Genomic DNA, 18363 nt, shown 5'->3' with positions numbered 1-18363 from the left:
ACCAGAAAAAGGAGAGGACACAGTGCTGCAGGGACAGCTGCAGGCCAGACAGCGACCCACCCTAAACAGGCCCCCAGTGTGGCCACCACATTCTTCCTTAGCTCTCGAGAACCATCTGAACGTAGCCTGAGAAGTGTTCACAGCAACATTTCTCACCTGATCAACTGATCACTTATGCCTCTGACTTACTTAGTGACTAGTGAGCATGAAAAGTTGGTCAGCGTGAAGAGATTCTCAGTTGAATGTTCACAAACACTGCCTCCAGGCACACAGCGTGCCAGACCCGATACCAGGACCCTGGCACAGATAGGCAGGATGAGGCTACTGCCCTCATGGGCTAAACACACAGAAGGGCGTTCAGCCTCCTGGAGTTCCCAGACCCTAGCAATGTTGACTCTGCAACATTCCATCCCTAAAATGTGTATGGGCTTTATTTATTTTTATGTAAATAAAATAAGATTAATTTTGTTTGGAGAATTTCACAATATCCCCTAAGATAATTAAAGACATACTGGTTATCATAAAACCAAGACTAAAAATCACTGCACAGAATGCTGTAACCTGGGATGCTTATCCAAAGAAATCCCACTAGCTTTGAGGCAAAGAGCAGACACGTGGGGCTGGCAGAAAGCAATGTTTTCTATCTCCCTGCCACCTTCAGCTCCTGTGACAAACTCTGGGCTGAACGAGAAGAATGGCCCCTGAGAGAGTGCCCAGCACAGCATTTTCTACAGTCAATCACGGACGAGCTAAGATTCTCTCTGCACTTCCATGAAGAGCACAACCAGCTGAAGCCACTGACCACCCTGCCTAGCAGCTGCGTACAGAACAGCAAACTGGGGTTCCACATGGCCTTCTGCTCCCAGAAATCGCAGCCTGAGTGAGCTCAATGCTCTGCTTACGGCGTCACTTCCAGACACTGAACCTGGGCTCAGGCCTGGGCCACTTTGGGCTATGGTGGCCCTGAGCCCACCAGACTCACCTCCACACTGGTGGGGCAGCACTCCACAGCTCGGCTCAGCATGATTCTAGCATCTTCAGGCTCTTCCAGCTCAACGGCTGCTTTCCACAAGCGAACCGAGTTTGGAACATGCTCGAGGGCTAGGAAAGGTCAAACGAGAAACCACGTCACAGAAAAGGAGATAAGAGCAGGAGGCTCACGTGGCGAGCACGCTGCTGGTCGGGATGAGGTGGACTTCCCCAGTGACAGTCAAGAACCACACACCTGCCCTGTATGTGTGTTCCTTCAGGTCCGGGGCAGACACAAACAAGGCCAAACAACCATCTCGTGGAAGCAGAAAGCAAGGGGGTGACCGGAGACTGCCAGGGTCACATCAACAGGACTCACAACACCAGCAACAATGGGAACGAACCTCAAAAACATGCTGAACGAAAAGAAACCAGTCCCAAAAGAGTTTCTACTGTACGACTCCCTTTATGTGACTTTTGAAAACAGGCAAAACTAATCTTGGTTCAATAAGTCAGAAGCATGACTACCAACGAATGGGGAAGTGTGGACTGAACGAGAGGCACCAGGGGACTTTCTGGGGGGACAGAAATGTTTTTGTTTTTGTTTTGAGACAGAGTCTCACTCTGTCGCCCAGGCTGGAGTGCAATGGTGCTATTTCAGCTCACTAAAACCTCTGCTTCCTGGGTTCAAGTGATTCTCCTGCCTCAGCCTCCCAAGTAGCTGGGACTATAGGTGCCTACAATCATGCCTGGCTAATTTTTGTATTTTTAGTAGGGACGGGGTTTCACCACATTGGTCAGGCTAGTCTCAAACTCCTGACCTCAAGTGATCCGCCCACCTCAGCCCCCCAAAGTGCTGGGAGTACGGACGTAAGCCACAGCGCCTGCCCTGGAAATGCTCTATGCCTTCGTCAAGTGTGGGTTACACGGGTGCATGTATGAAGACATCAAACTGTACACTTAAGATCTTAGAGGGAAAAAAAGCCAGTGTCTGAAATACCTCATTATTACATGTTTTCCCTTAAAATAAAATTATGTAACATTTAAAACTAGAGGAGACTCCCACCGACCAACGATCAGCAATGCAGGCCAGGCGCAGTGGCTCATGCCTATTATCTCAGCACTTTGGGAGGCCGAGGCAGGCAGATCACAAGGTCAGGAGATCAAGACCATCCTGGCTAACATAGTGAAACCCCATCTCTACTAAAAATACAAAAAAATTAGCTGGGCATGGTGACACATACCTGTAGTCCCAGGTACTCAGGAGGCTGAGGGAGAAGAATCACTTGAATCCAGGAGGTGGAGGCTGCAGTGAACTGACTGCATCACTGCACTCCAACCTGAACAACAGAGCAAGACTCCATCTCAAAAAAAAAAAGTTATCTGCAGTGTATTCGAACCCACAAAATACAACCGCATTCAAAGTTCACAGCAAAGCTAAAACAGACCTTTAGTCATCCTTGGAGGATGCTGGAGAACCAACTCATCATTCCAAAATTTGAAAGGAGAGCAAATCAAGTATCTGTCTTTCCTAAATAAACTCAGAATAACCAAATCACGGATATAAGAAAGTTCTTCTCTTTAGAATAATTCCGGCAATAAAGCAAAAAGAGTGACCTAACTGTAAAGTCACCATCTTTTTTTTTTTTTTTTTTTTTTTTGAGACAGAGTTTCACTCTTGTTACCCAGGCTGGAGTGCAATGGCACGATCTTGGCTCACCGCAACCTCCGCCTCCTGGGTTCAGGCAATTCTCCTGCCTCGGCCTCCTGAGTAGCTGAGATTACAGGCACGCGCCACCATGCCCAGCTAATTTTTTGTATTTTAAGTAGAGACGGGGTTTCACCGTGTTGACCAGGATGGTCTCGATCTCCTGACCTCATGATCCACCCGCCTCAGCCTCCCAAAGTGCTGGGATTACAGGCTTGAGCCACCGCGCCCGGCTAAAGTCACCATCTTGCATACCCCGATACAGTCACACAGGCAGTCACCAGTGACCAACCACTGCCAAAGGCAGGAGCTGAAAGGTTGTGGAGAACTCCATGAAGGACACTGTGACCACGGAGCAGTGACAGCCTCTGCAGCTCCTGATGCTGCTTGGATCGCGACTAATACTTTCTTGATAAAAAAGAAAAGAAAAAAATTAAAGCTTACTCTTACCAAGTTTCCAAATCTACCTTCCAATTTATAAGAGAATACAGGAAACAGAGGACACACATGAAACAATCTCATGCCTGCAGTGAGCAAAACCCTGACACAAGGAATCTCAGGAAGAAACAACCCAATTCCATCAAAGAACCCAGAAAAGACATCAACCAAATGGCAATGCTCAGACTTTGCTTAAACACTGATTCAAACCAACTGTACGTGCATGTGGTTCTGTGTGCATGTGTGTCTGGCAGGTACTGACATGACAGCTGGAAAAAAAATAAATCTTGTAGACATTCAACAATGTTAAGAAATTAGACTGTGCAATGGCATGCTTATTAATTAAACAAATAAAATAATTTTTTTTTTAAAAAAAGAAATTAGGCAGGGCACAGAAGCTCATGCCTGTAATCCCAGAACTTTGGGAGGCCAAGGCAGGCAGATCACCTAAGGTCAGGAGTCCAAAACCAGCCTGGCCAGCATGGTGAAATCCCATCTCTACTGAAAATACAAAAATTAGCCGGGCATGGGGGTGGGCACCTGTAATCCCAGCTACTGGGGAGGCTGAGGCAGGAGAATCTCTTGAACGCAGGAGGCGGAGGTGGAGTGAGCCAAGATTGTGCCACTGCACTCCAGCCTGGGTAACAGAGAGAGAATCCGACTCAAAAAAAAGAAAAAGAAAGAAAGAAATTAGGCCAGGTGGCTGATTGCAGTGGCTCACATCTGTCATCCCAGCATCCTGGGAGGCTGAGGTGGGAGGACTGCTTGAGCCCAGGAGTTCGAGACTAGCCTGGACAATGTGGCGAAACCCTGTCTCTACAAAAAAAAATATAAAAATTAGCTGGGCATGGTGGCATGTGCTTGTGGTCCCAGCTACCTGCGAGGCTGAGGGGGGAGGACTGCTTGAGCCCAGGAGGTGGAGGTTGCAGTGAGCCAAAACTGCACCACTGAACTCCAGCTCCAGCCTAGGTGACAGAGGGAGACCCAGTCTCAAAAAAAAAAAAAGGGAGAGAGAGAGAAAAAAGGGGAAGGGAGAGGGCAGGGGAGGGGAGGGAAGAGGAGAGGAGGGAAGAGGAGTGGGGAAGCGAGGGGCAAGCGAGCTAGCTAAGCTCTCCTGCAGGTACCTGCTCTCCTGCTGAGAAACAGCCCCTGGCTGGCCGTGAGGCCCTGGCAGGGAATGAACACTCAGCTAAGGGAAGTAAAATGACTGAGCAACCTGCTGCCCACTCAGGATGTTGCTGACAGACCAAGCCACAAGGTTGCACAGATGTGGCAGTGGCCTCCTAGGGTGGGAATGGCACCCAGAAGATGGGGGGGAAGGCAGGCAGGTGCAGCACAGGTAGACTGCGCCTGAGTCACGGCAGACGCCTCCCACACTGGTGGCTGCTCAACCGCCTTCCTCCCTCAGCCCGCACTTACAGCCTCTGGGGAGTTCCTTAGGATCAAGGGACTGAGGAGGCAAAAGCCCGCTGTGGTTCCACACAGCACACTGGCACTGACAGCCCTGGCCTTATTACCTGGTGGTCCGCCTGACCAACTGAAAGACGGCCAGAAGACAACACTACGTGAATTCACTGCTGCAGAACATGGTCTTACCACGCGCCCACCACTCAGAGCCGTGGCCTAGCAGCCCAGTGGGACGTCACAGATGCTATGAACAGACACCAATCACAGCCGGAACACACGGGTCTAGGAATAGGCAATGATGTCTGAATGGCTCTGCTGCCACAAGTCCCATCTCTGCCTCTTTGGACCCTACTGTGAAGAGAACTAGTCCAAAGGGAGGATGTGCCAACCAGGGTGCAGACCACAGCTCCCTCTGGCCTCCACGTGTACCAGCCCTGGCTGCAGAGGCCAATCCTGACCCCCCAAAGCGAGACCGAATTGCTGCCACCCACTGGGGGAGGCTATCCAGAGCCTGGTCCTGAGTACAGTTTAATATTTCTGCTTCTATGAGTAAAAGTTAATGGGAACTACAGCTGCCAAAAAAGCAGAACTACCAGCAAGTCAGACCCTTTGGGGATAAAGATTTGGGTCCTCGCTGGGCACGGTGGCCCACATCTACAATCCCAGCATTTTGGGAGACTGAGGTGGGAGGATTACTTGAGCCCAGGAGTTCAAAACCAGCCTGAGCAACGTAGGGAGACCTCGTCTCTAAAAAAAACTAAAAAATTAGCCAGGCATGATGGTATGTCCCTGGAGACCCAGCTATTCAGGAGGCTGAGACAGGACAGTTTAAGTCTGGGAGGTTGAGGCTGCAGTGACCTATGATCATGCCACTGCATTCTAGCCTAGATCCTGTCTCAAAATAAAAATTATCTGGGCATGGTGGTATGTGCCTGTGGTGCTAGCTACTCAAGAGCCAGAAGCAGGAGAATCACTAGAGTCCAGGAGGCTGAGGCTGCAGTGAGCTGACTGCACCACTGCTCTTCCAGACTGGGCACCAGGATGAGACTGTGTTTTAAAAATAAAGACTTCGGCCGGGCACAGTGGCTCAAGCCTGTAATCCCAGCACTTTGGGAGGCCGAGGCGGGTGGATCACGAGATCGAGAGATCGAGACCATCCTGGTCAACATGGTGAAACCCCGTGTCTACTAAAAATACAAAAAATTAGCTGGGCATGGTGGCGTGTGCCTGTAATCCCAGCTACTCAGGAGGCTGAGGCAGGAGAATTGCCTGAACCCAGGAGGCGGAGGTTGCGGTGAGCCGAGATCGCGCCATTGCACTCCAGCCTGGGTAACAAGAGCGAAACTCCATCTCAAAAAATAAATAAATAAATAAATAAATAAATAAATAAATAAAAATAAAGACTTGGGTGGAGTGGTTTGGAATTTCTGTTTTAAATAAACATTTGAACTCTCAAAAATAAATAAATAAATAAAGATTTGGGTTACTCATCCAGGTCAAGAACCTTGACCAAGTAGGGTGACAGCAGAGGGCGCAGCAGTAAGTAAAGCAAGCCCTAACCTCCAACAAAGCGACCAGGGATGAGGCCGAGACACGGACGTCACAGCTGCTCCCTCCTAACCTCCGACCAGGAGACGAGGGACAGGGAGAGGACACGGAGCCACGAAGCTGGTTTTCCTGTGTGCTCTCACACCTCCTGCATGGGAGAGGGCAGCTCTATTTATCTAAATATCAACTACTTCTTACTACTCCGTACATTGGTGGAGATGAACTTCGTGTCTCTAAAGAACAGAATATTCACGTGGGACTAAATTTTTGGAGTCATTAACTTGTGACCTCCAGGATTCTGCGTCTTCAAGTTTCTGGAGAGAGCTGACATTATCTCCAGTGGCATGTCATCAGCAGCCCACAGGCACGGCACTAAAGCCAACAAGGCCATCTCCCCCCGGAACTTTCGGAAGGCACATGGCACACCATGTCACAACGGCCTCCAAGGAGTGTTACCTGATGAGCAGAAGCAGAGGCAGCACCGCAGCCAGCCAATGTGTGTAAAGGAGTCACACACCCCTGAAGTTGGCCTGGAACAGGAAAAGCGTATTCTGAATGCTAGATGAAGCTGTGAAGATGTGACCGTGCAGAGGCCAACATGCTCTCTGGAGAACAAGTAACTGCAGGAAAGACCCGCAACCTGACTGTGCCATTCCTGTACCCCCAGAGGGACAGTGATGGCCGCTGAAGGATGCCATGCTTCACAGGCCAGAGCTTATGGCTTTAGTGTAAAGTTAACTCCACTTTCACACATCTGCATTAACTAGCGGAGTCACACAGTACTTCACATGTCCTGTCAGCTGCATTATTGTTGGGGAGCTGCCAGCCGGGCCTCCCCAGGGCACTCTGCACAGGGACACCCCATCCCGGCCAGTAAGCTCATATGCTGCACCCTCCCCAATCCTGAAAGCCCTCTTCCTTTTTACAGATGAAGACATGGAAGCTCGGAGGTCAAGCCCCATGGCCAAGGTTACTCAGCTTCCTCAGCTCTCAAGACCAGCACCCGAAATGCCTGTTCTCCCAACCAAGGACTAAGGTGTCAGCTCAGTCTCACAACAACCCACATGCCCTGCCCGGCTCTCTGGCTGGCAGGTGTCCTAAGTCACCAGTGGAGGGAGTTGTCATCTTAATTTCAAAAACCTGACCTTTCAAGCCACTTTTAAGTGTTCACTAACAACAAATGAAGCAGTGCTGGGCTTCACCCCAGAAAGAGAGCGCTGTTTTTGGAAACACTCTTGGGAAGGGGCAGGCCAGGACCAGTACTAGCTAGGGGCAGTGGCAAAGGCTGTCCTGGAGATCCAGGGTTCATTCCACCTTAGCAAAGTTTTTCTGCCTGAAAGAGCAGAGCCAGGAGGCCGCTCCCTGAGGATGGCCGTGGAAGCGTCCCTCAACACTCTGACAGCACCCACCTCCAACAGCATACTCCCCTCTAAATCCAAAGTCAACTGGAAATGAACCCAGACAATCTGGTGGTGAGCAGGGAGTGGCCACAAAGACATTCATGATCATTCATCAAACTGTGGCAGGAAGAATTCAGTAGAGCTTTCCTAAATAAACAATACTAATTACCCAGACTTTAATGTGCTTTTCATCAAAGAACGATTTATTCCTAGCTGAAAAAAGATAAAATGATTTCTACAAACCAAGACAGGTGCTCACTTTCTGTTCCTGGCCCCGTGATAAGAGGCTGTCTCTGTGCACTCACTGAGTAGCTGGGCTGTACTAGCCCCGATGGAAGAAAGCATGTTCACGGATGAGAGCACGAGACGGGGAGAACTCGGGCCACAGGCAGGCCGACTTCACCTGACCTCCAACAAACGTGGACGGAAGTGAATGAACTGTATTAGATAAGGGGCTTTCTAGCAAAGAGCCCCTCACCTGCACAGCCCTGACTAACGGCACAGAAGCCTCGATGTGACCCATGACTATATGATATTTCACTTAACACACATTTGAAAAAACGAGAGCTGAAAAGTTCTCACGGAAAACTACCCTTGATTCCACAAAATACACCTTATTATTCCAAGGCTATAAATTCTGGAAGAACAGACTGGATGCAATGACTCATGCCTGTAATCCCAGCGCTCTGGGAAATCAAAGCAGGAGGATCACTTGAGGCCAGGAGTTTGAGACCAGCATGAACAACATAGCAAGATCCCAACTCTACCAAAAATTAGAAACAGCTGGGCGCAGTGGTGGCAACTACAGTCCCAGCTATTCGGGAAGCTGAGCCAGCAGGATCGCCTGAGCCTGGGAAGTGGAGGTTGCAGTGAGCCAAGACTGCACCACTGCACTCCAGACTGAGTGAAAAAGCGAGACACTATCTCAAAAAAAAAAAATTCATGCTGGGTACAGTGGCTCATGCTGATAATCCCAGCACTTCGGGAGGCCGATGTGGGCGGATCACTTGAGGTCAGGAGTTCAAGACCAGCCTGGCCAACATGGTGAAACCCCGTCTCTATCAAAAATATGAAAATTAGCCAGGCATGGTGGTATGCACCTGTAGTCCCAGCTACTCATCAGGCTGAGGCAAAAGGATCGCTTGAACCCGGGAGGCAGAAGTTGCAATGAGCCAAAATTGTGCCATTGCACTCCAGCCTGGGCGACAAACTGAGACTCCACCTCTCTCTCTCTCTCTCTCTCTCTCTCTCACACACACACACACACACACACAAAGCCTAGGGGCAGTGGCTCATGTCTGTAATCCCAGCACTTTGGGAGGCCGAGGTGGGAGGATCACCTGTGGTCAGGAGTTTGAGATCAGCCTAGCCAACATGAGGAAACCCCATATCTACTAAAAACACAAAAATTAGCTGGGCATGGTGGTGCACGCCTGTAATCCCAGCTACTCAGGAGACTGAGGCAGGAGAATCGCTTGAACCCTGGAGGCAGAGGTCGCAGTGAGCCAAGATCGTGCCACTGCACTCCAGCTGGGCAACAGAGCGAGACTCTGTTTCAAAAACAAACAAACAAACAAAAAACAATTCAGGTAGAAGCCACCGCACAGATTTGCTTCAGAACAGCCCCGACTAGCACTTGTTCTGAACCCATTTGAAGAGCAGCATCTACTACACAGTTCTGGTGACAAAAGAAACAGTGCTCCTTTAATGAATCCACAGTAGGAAAAGTAAACAAACGACCACAAAAGCGCTCTCCTGGCCGGAATCCCTGGGTGGAATCCGATGCGCTGGTAGGCACACGGCCCGTCATTCTCTGACCTCAGCTGACGGCACACACTGCCTCGCAGGAGCTGGGAGGCACTGCCTTGTCAGCAGCAGGAGTTCAATCAACATGTGGCTCTGGTGCCCCTCAGGAGAAAGAATGAGTAACACCCACAAAGGGTCTGCCAGGTGCCAGGTGCTGGCTCAGCATGCTCTTCACAGAGACCATCTCAGTGGCCCTCAGAGCCCCAGGACACAGGCTTTGAGCTACTATTGTTCTCACCCCGTAGATGAGTGACCGCCCAGCACATCCAAGGTCACACACTGGAAAAAGGCAGGAGTGAGGGCTCAACCCAAGCCTCCCTTCCAGGATGGGAACTGGCGCACCACAGTATCTCTCCCCCATGGAGGGTCCAAGAGCAGAGACAACCCAGCCTGAGGAAAGGCCCGAAAAACGTCCCTGGCTCCTTATCCACTCTGACCAAAAGCCTGAGCCAGGAGCACGAAAGCTGCTGAGAGGAGGGGCCCCAGGGATGGAGAAAGCAGCCCTCCTTCAGAGACCAGGGCCCCCAGGAGCCCCTGCTGGTGGAAGGGCACCCACAAGGGAGGGACCAGAGCCCCCAGGAACACCTGCTTGTGGAAGGCACCTCTGAGGGAGGCTCACCTTTACGAAGAACCCGCTTCTTTGCACGAATGTCTGTTTCCAGCTCTGCTGCTCTGATGTAAATCCTGACAGACTGTGGGAGATGACGGACAGCCTGGGCCACCACGGCCTTGGCTGTATCCCCAGGCTGCAACCTGGCTGCTTCTAACCAGACATCTTCACTCTGCGAGGCAAGAGATAAGAACAGCAAGGCTCAGTGCAGGCTGGAAGCCAAGGCAGGTAGCGGGCACCACTAGAGCAGATCCTCGGGCCCCAGGCTATACAAAAGCCAACCAGCTCAGCCTCAAACACACCTGCGCCAGGACTCGCCCCTGTGACAACACTTGGGAACACGCTGCCGTGTGTCGGAGTAAAGAACACAAAACACCACTTTGTGAAAAGAATACGACGCCCTGCAGAGTAACTCACGGACAAAGCAGAGACTGTGCATCTGCTTGGGTAGTTCTTTTTTGCTGTTTTTTGAGACGGAGTCTCACTCTATCCCCCAGGCTGGAATGCAGTGGCACAGTCTTGGCTCACTGCAACCTCCACCTCCAGAGTAGCTGGGATTGCAGGCGCCTGTCACCATGCCCAGCTAATTTTTGTATTTTTGGTAGAGACGGGTTTCGCCATGTTGGCCAGGCTGGTCTTGAACTCCTGACCTCAGATGATTCACCCGCCTTGGCCTCCCAAAGAGCTGAGATTACAGGCATGAGCCACAGCACCTGGCGGCCATTAGGTGGGTGAAGAGCTCATCAACTGAGCTCTTTATAGGGAAGCTTAGCCTGCCATTAAACGACGGTGGATCAGCCTTCACTCCATGTGAAAACAAGCTGGAAAAGCGTGTGGCCATGTCTCAATCCTCCCCTGCCAGGTCCACTCTCTGTAGTTTTGACACCAAAAGGCAAAGTGATTTGCTCTAACGAGTTTACTTCCGTAGGGGTCCCACCATTATGCAGCCTCCCAGGAAACGTCTCACCTTGGGGCACATCTCTGTCCCCTTCATTATAAGGTTCCGAGCTACTTGTAGCTTCCCAGTGACTTCTTCCAGGCGAGCTGACGCAATCCAGGCTGGCGGGTGATGAGGGTTCGTCTCCCGAACAGACTTGAGGAGCAGTCGCGCCTTCTTGATATCACTACAAGGGTGAGAGTGCACACAGCATCAGGCCATGCTGCCAGGGTGCCCCCGAGACCCAGAACAAAGGCACCCACTTCACAGTCACAGCGTGAGAACTCTCCATCCTGATGTCCTGAGTCACACAAACCAACTCAAAACTCAGTGCACACTATTCCAGGCCCCTCTGGCCTCCCCGCAGACAAACGCTGAGACCTGAAGGTCTAGATGGGACGTGCAGATCTAGAGCTGGGGTTTCCCCACTCAGCACAGGCACAGACTTGCACCATCACGTGTAAAACATTTAGTGTACGCGATGAATGGATACAGACATTTTCAAATGGAAAAACCAAACTACTCCACTGTGTATTTCTGATAACCATGTCACGTTTTGATGGCAGATTTTCCACATAAAATCCGAAACACCCTAGGCCACTAGCACCTCCATCCCAGCCCAGCGATTCTGCAGAGCACTCACTTGATGTCCCCTCCGTGTGTAGGGATCATGGAATTTAAATCTGTCAGGTAGCCTTTGGGGTCAACGACGGTCTGTCCACTCACGGAGTCGGACACCTGTGAAACAGGCCAGGCTGAGAGTCAGCTGGACATGACCAGGCGCAAAACAAAGTTCCCAGAGGGTCCCTAGGGACCCTCCCTTAATCCTGACTGGCAGTGAGTAGTAGTAGAAGAAAGAAAACAACTTTAATTTCACTCAGACAACACCTTGTGATAACAACAAATTTCTTCTGTACAGAAAAAAGAACTGTATTTTTATTTATTTCTTTGAGACAGGATCTCTGTCACCCAAGCAGGAGTGCAGTGGCGATAATAGGTCACCGCAGCCTCCAGCTCTTGGGCTCAAGAAATCCTCCTGCCTCAGCCTCCCAAGACTCTATCTCTATAAAAAAGCAAACTTTTTGGCCGGGTGTGGTGGTTCACACCTATAATCTCAGCACTTTGGGAGGCCGAGGCAGGTAGATCATGAGGTCAGGAGTTCCAGACCAGCCTGGCCAACATGGTGAAACCCTGTCTCTACTAAAAATACAAAAATTAGTCAGGCGTGGTGGTGTGTGCCTATAATTCCAGACACTCAGGAGGCTGAGGTGGGAGAATCACTTGAATCCAGGAGGCAAAGGATGCAGTGAGCCAAGATCACGCCACTGCACTCCAGCTCGGGTGAAAGAGCGAGACTTCATCTCAAAAACAAAAAGAGAACATGCTGGCACATGCTGCAACATGGATAAACCTTAAGGGCATAAGCTAAGTGAAATAAGCCCGTCACAATAAGGTAAACACCATGCGATTCCACCCATACGAGGTGCAGAGAGTTGCAAAATTCATAGAAAGAATGGTGAACGCTGGGGGCTGGGGAGAAAGGGCATGGGGAGTCAGTGTTTAATGGGTACACAATTTCCATCTGGGAAGATGAACAGTTCTGGAGATGCACGGTGATGAGGCTGTATAACAACATGAACATAATTACGTCAGTAAAGGTACGTACAGTCAAGAATGATTAAAATGGTACATTCTTTGTTACCTCTATTTTGCCACAAAAAAATTACCATGACAAAGTCTTACTTATTTTGAGATAGTCTCCCTCGGTAACCCAGGCTGCTGCACAGTGGCATTATCACAGCCCACTGCAGCCTCAAACTCCCTGGCTCAAGCCATCTTCCCACCTCAGCCTCCCTAATAGCTGGGACTATAGGCACGCACCACCAAGCCCAAGTTTTTTTTTTTAGATTTTGTAAAGACAAGAGTCTCACCATCACCACGTTTCCCAGGCTGGTCTTGAACTCCTAGGCTCAAGCAATCCTCCTGCCTTGGCCTCTCAAAGTGCTAGGATTACAGGCATGAGTGGCTGGCCCGAAAAGTTTTACAATTTCTATGTAAACAAATTTCAGGCTGGGTATGGTAGTTCATGCCTGTAATCCCAGCACTGTGGGAGGCCAACACAGGCAGATGGCTTGTGTCCAGGAGCTTGAGCCCAGCTTAGGCAACATAGTGAGACCCCATCTCAACAAAAAATACAAAAATTAGCTAGGTGTGGTGGCACATACCCATAATCTCAGCTACTAGGTAGGTGGAGGTGGGAGGATCACCTTAGCCCAGGAAGGTCAAGGTTGTAGTGAGCTTTGATTGAGTCCCTTTTTTTTTTTTGAGACAGATTCTCACTCTGTTGCCCAGGCTAGAGTGCACTGGTGCAATCTCGGCTCACTGCAACCTCCACCGCCTGGGGTCAAGTGATTCTCCTGCACCTGTAATAGGCACCCACCACCACACCCGGCCAATTTCTGTATTTTTAGTAGAGACGGGGTTTCACCATATTGGCCAGGCCAGCGTGGTGAAGGAACCGTGTTCCTTCACGATTTCTCATGTACATGCCAGAAAGAGGTCTCTGCTTCACTGGTGTCTACAGCACCCAATCTCTAGATCAAAGTACACGTTCCATGCTGGGCCATAAGACATTTTACTGAGGTGCAGGAATAAAACATACTTTGAAAAAAAATTATTACTAGGCCGGGCAGAGTGGCTCACACCTGTAATCCGAGCATGTTGGGAGGCTGAGGCAGGTGGATCACGAGGTCAGGAGTTCAAGGCCAGCCTGGACAAAATGATGAAACCCCATCTCTACTAAAAATACAAAAAATTAGCTGGGTGTGGTAGTATATACCTGTAATCCCAGCTACTCAGGAGGCTGAGTTAGGAGAATGACTTGATTCTCCACCCAGGAGGTGGAGGCTTTGTGAGCCAAGATTGTGCCACTGCACTCCAGCCTCTGGGTGACAGAGCAAGACTCTGTCTCAGAATTCAAAAAACTCACCTGGCTCAGCCTCATGTCCATCAGAGTGTTCCTCGCCTGGCCAATCTTCCTCATGTCCAGCTCACCTGTGCCAGGTGTCATCAATCCTGGTGTCATTCCACCTGGGTATGGTGTGTTTAGTCCACCTGGATAGGGTGTGTTAAGACCTCCAAATTGCTAGAAGGGAAGAATAAGACGATGGTTTGCACTTCATGCCAAAGAACTGTATTCGCTGAAATACTTCCCCAGTGGCCTGACACACACACAGCTGTGCAGACAGACTCGGCCAAAGCACAGCCATGACCTGCAGAAGCACTGAATCCAACACTGCCCGCCATCCTGCCACTGATCCAGCAAGACTGTGCCACATGGGCCCTTTTTTTGGATGCTCACAGTTTGTCGGGGATCCACTGAGGTATGGTTCTCTCCAGTCTGTAAATGTTTGGCAAAGAAACTGTCAGGAACAGGGGTCAGTTTCTCGTAGCGTGGGTTCCGCTGACGTTTGTTTCTGGCATCGCCAACTTCAGGGATGCTCAGCCACTCTTCTTCTGTGACTTCCGCCAATTTCCTCTGGAAATATCCAGCCCCCAAAAACATTAATTCTCTGGCAGAATTTCACGTGCCCAGGCAGGACCATGTTCTCGCTCAGTTCTAGCCCCCATGCCACCATGCTTTAGAAAGGATTTGGGGCGGGCGCAGTGGCTCACACCTGTCATCTCAGCATTTTGGGAGGCTGAGATGGATGGATCACCTGAGGTTGGAAGTTCAAGACCAGCCTGACCAACATGGATAAATCCCATCTCTACTAAAAATACAAAATTAGCCACGCATGGTAGCGCATTCCTGTAATCCCAGCTACTTGGGAGGCTGAGGCAGGAGAATCACTTGAACCCGGGAGGCGGAGGTTTTAGTGAGCCAAGATCGCACCATTGTACTCCAGCCTGGGCAACAAGAGCGAAATTCCATCTCAAAAAAAAAAAAAAAAAAAAAGAAAGGATTTTGATGCAGAAATTGTTTTTAAGTTTTGTTTTGAGGCGGGATTCATCTGTTGCACGGGCTAGAGTTCAATGGCACAATCCTAAAATCACTGCAGCCTCAACCTCCTAGGCTCAAGGGATCACCTCACTTCAGCTTCCCAGCCCACAAGTTGCTGAGACCACAAGTGTGGGCCACCATCCCTGGCTAATTTTTTATTTTGTAAAGTCAGGATCTCCCTGTGTTGCCAAGGCTGGTCTCAAACTCCTGGGCTCAAGTGATCCTCCTACCTCGGCCTCCCAAAGTGCTAAGATTACAGGTGTGAGACTTAGATAAATCAATTTAAGCCAGGCGTGGTGGCTCATAACTGTTATCCCAGCACTTTGGGAGGCCGAGGCAGGCAGATCACAAAGTCGGGAGTTCAAGAGCAGCCTGGCCAACATGGTGAAACCCCGTCTCTACTAAAAATACAAAAAATTAGCTGGGCGTGGTAGCACGTGCCTGTAATCCCAGCTACTCAGGAGGCTGAGGCAGGAGAATTGCCTGAACCCAGGAGGCGGAGGTTGCGGTGAGCCGAGATCGCGCCATTGCACTCCAGCCTGGGTAACAAGAGCAAAACTCCGTCTCAAAAAAAAAAAAAAAAAAAGAAAGACAAATCAATTTATTGTATCTATTCAACTTCACTAAAATGTAAATTATTCTCTCAAATCAAAGCCCAGGGGACACAGTTTAGAAGATTTTACATATAAACAGGGCTGGCTGTGGCGGCTCACGCCTGTAACCCCAGCATTCTGGGAGGCCGAGGTGGGCAGACCATTAGAGGTCAGGAGTTCGAGACCAACCTGGCCAACATGGCAAAGCCCCGTCTCTACTAAAAATACAAAAATTAGCCAGGTGTGGTAGCAGGCACCTGTAATCCCAGCTACTAGGGAGGCTGGAACGCGAGAATTGCTTGAACCTGGGAGGTGAAAGTTGCAGTGAATCAAGACTGTGCCATCGCACTCCAGCCTGGGCAACAGAGCCAGAGTCTGCCTCAAGAAAAAAGAAAAAAAGAAAGAAGATCTTTCCGTATAAGCGGAGTCAAAATTACAAAGAAAGTAAGTTCATTAGTCCCACTTTTTATAGTAAAGGACGGAATGGGTTTAACACACATACACATATTCAAACGCACTGAAGCAAGGACTTCCTTCTTCTAAGCAATTACCCTATGGATTTTTTTTTTTTGAGACGGAGTTTCACTCTTGTTACCCAGGCTGGAGTGCAATGGCACGATCTCGGCTCACTGCAACCTCCGCCTCCCGGGTTCAGGCAATTCTCCTGCCTCAGCCTCCTGAGTAGCTGGGATTACAGGACACGCCACCATGCCCAGCTAATTTTTTGTATTTTTTAGTAGAGACGGGGTTTCACCATGTTGACCAGGATGGTCTCGATCTCTTGACCTCGTGATCCACCCGCCTCGGCCTCCCAAAGTGCTGGGATTACAGGCTTGAGCCACCGCGCCCAGCCCACCCTCTGAATTTAAAAAACAGCGAGTCAGTAAAGTCTCATCAATTCCACACAAAAGGAGTCTCAGTCCTGCTGCTTAGGTGAAGTACATTAGAAACTGCACACCATTTCATCTGCTTACTTTGAGATCTGAGAATTGCTGTTGGATTTTGGGGCGTTCCATACGATATTTCTCTATTTCTTCTTTCTCTCTTTGCTCCCTAGTAAACAAAATGCGCACACATCAGAAACACTGCATGTCTGAAGATGTCTGAAGCTGCTTTATTAAACATCTCAATTAAATCACCAAATAGAACAATTCCATACTCTTAGCAGCTAAGTCAAATATATTTCAAGGCAATTGTGAATACATTCTTAGCTGGGCATGGTAGCACACACCTGTAACCACAGCTACTTGGGAGGCTGACGTACAAGAATCATTTGAACCCAGGAGGCAACGGATGCAGTGAGCCAAGATCGCACCACTGCATTCCAGCCTGGGCGACAGAGCAAGATTCTGCCTCTAAACAAATAAATAAATACGAATGCATTCGTAAGTCTAGTAACTCAATTACCCACCAAATGAAAACATGCAGAAATTCACTAAAATGAAAACAAAAAAGATCTTACTTTGATCTAAATATTTGAAAATGAGTATATTTACTGATGAAAATTTAAAAAATCCCGCACCGGGCGCGGTGGCTCAAGCCTGTAATCCCAGCACTTTGGGAGGCAGAGGCGGGTGGATCACGAGGTCAAGAGATCAAGACCATCCTGGTCAACATGGTGAAACCCCGTCTCTACTAAAAATACAAAAAATTAGCTGGGCATGGTGGCGTGTGCCTGTAATCCCAGCTACTCAGGAAGCTGAGGCAGGAGAATTGCCTGAGCCCAGGAGGCGAAGGTTGCGGTGAGCCGAGATCGCGCCATTGCACCCCAGCCCGGGTAACAAGAGCGAAACTCCATCTCAAAAAAAAAAAAAAAAAAAAGAAAAGAAAAGAAAATTAACAAAATCCCAAAGGTAGGACCATCCTATCAACACCTAAGAAGGCCTGGCTCACACTTGTAATCCCAGCACATCAGGGCAGATCACTTCAGGTCAGTAGTTCAAGACCAGCCTGGCCAACATGATGAAACCTCATCTCTACTAAAAATACAAAAATTAGCTGGGCACTGCCTGGCACAGTGGCTTATACCTGCAATCCCAGTGCTTTGGGAGGCCAAGGCGAGCAGATCACCTGAGGTCAGGAGTTCAAGCCTGGCCAATGTGGTAAAACCCCGTCTCTACTAAAAATACAAAAATTACCCAGCCGTGGTGGTGCTTGCCTGTAATCCCAGCTACTCAGGAGGCTGAGGTAGGAAAATTGCTTGAACCTGGGTGGCAGAGGTTGCAGTGACCTGAGCTGAGATCAAGCCATTGTACTCTAGCCTGGGTGACAAGAGTGAAACTGTGTCTCAAAAAAATAAAAATTAGCTGGGCATGGTGGCAGGTGCCTGTAATCCCCAGCTACTTGGGAGGCTGAGGCAGGAAAATAATTTGAATCCAGGAGGCAGAGGTTGCAGTGAGTCAATCCAGCCTGGGTGACACAGTGAGATCCCGTCTCAAAAAAAAAACACCTAAAAGAAAAAGCAGTTAACTATCCTAGTTACCACCAAACCCTCTAGTGAACTCATCCATCCTCGCTTCCTTTTCTTCCAAGTAAGCAGTTAACCACTAACAACCATCTCAGCTCGGTTCTACAGCTCTATGTGCCAGAACAGTGTGCTTCATCCATGTAACTGCACTTCAGTGCTGAGACTACATGTGACGACGTGGTATTCACAGCGCTGTTCTTCCTACTTGTTTGTATTATGAGTTTTCAGAATAAAGTTTTAATAAGTATACTACTTTTTTTTTGAGACAGAGTCTCATCATGTCACCAGGCTGGAGTGCAGTAGCATGGTCTTAGTTCACTGTAACCTCCGCCTCCTGGGTTCAAGCAATTCTCATGTCTCAGCCTCCCAAGTAGCTGGGACTACACGTACGCACCACCACACCCAGATAATTTTTGTATTTTTAGTATAGACAGGAGTTCCTCATGTTGACCAGGATGGTCTCGATCTCCTGACCTC

The 18363-nt window shown here is 49.4% G+C and overlaps 1 protein-coding gene across 2 annotated transcripts in view; it reads right to left on the bottom strand.

The window, feature by feature from the left end:
* The window catches only part of PRPF6 (pre-mRNA processing factor 6), a 47372-nt gene that overhangs the window by 22207 nt on the left and 6802 nt on the right, over nt 1-18363 (bottom strand). For both annotated transcript variants that reach the window (XM_039479446.2, XM_074406810.1), the window contains exons 4-10: nt 16394-16472; nt 14185-14361; nt 13813-13968; nt 11467-11561; nt 10854-11010; nt 9896-10058; nt 983-1101 (exon numbers count right to left, since the gene is read on the bottom strand). In XM_039479446.2, coding sequence (XP_039335380.1) covers nt 983-1101; nt 9896-10058; nt 10854-11010; nt 11467-11561; nt 13813-13968; nt 14185-14361; nt 16394-16472 — 946 coding nt within the window. The remainder of the gene's footprint in view (nt 1-982; nt 1102-9895; nt 10059-10853; nt 11011-11466; nt 11562-13812; nt 13969-14184; nt 14362-16393; nt 16473-18363) is intronic.

This window comes from Saimiri boliviensis, chromosome 9 (genome assembly GCF_048565385.1).
Source record: "Saimiri boliviensis isolate mSaiBol1 chromosome 9, mSaiBol1.pri, whole genome shotgun sequence".
NCBI classification, from domain to species: Eukaryota; Metazoa; Chordata; class Mammalia; order Primates; family Cebidae; genus Saimiri; species Saimiri boliviensis.
This window is presented reverse-complemented; position numbering and strand designations above follow the sequence as displayed.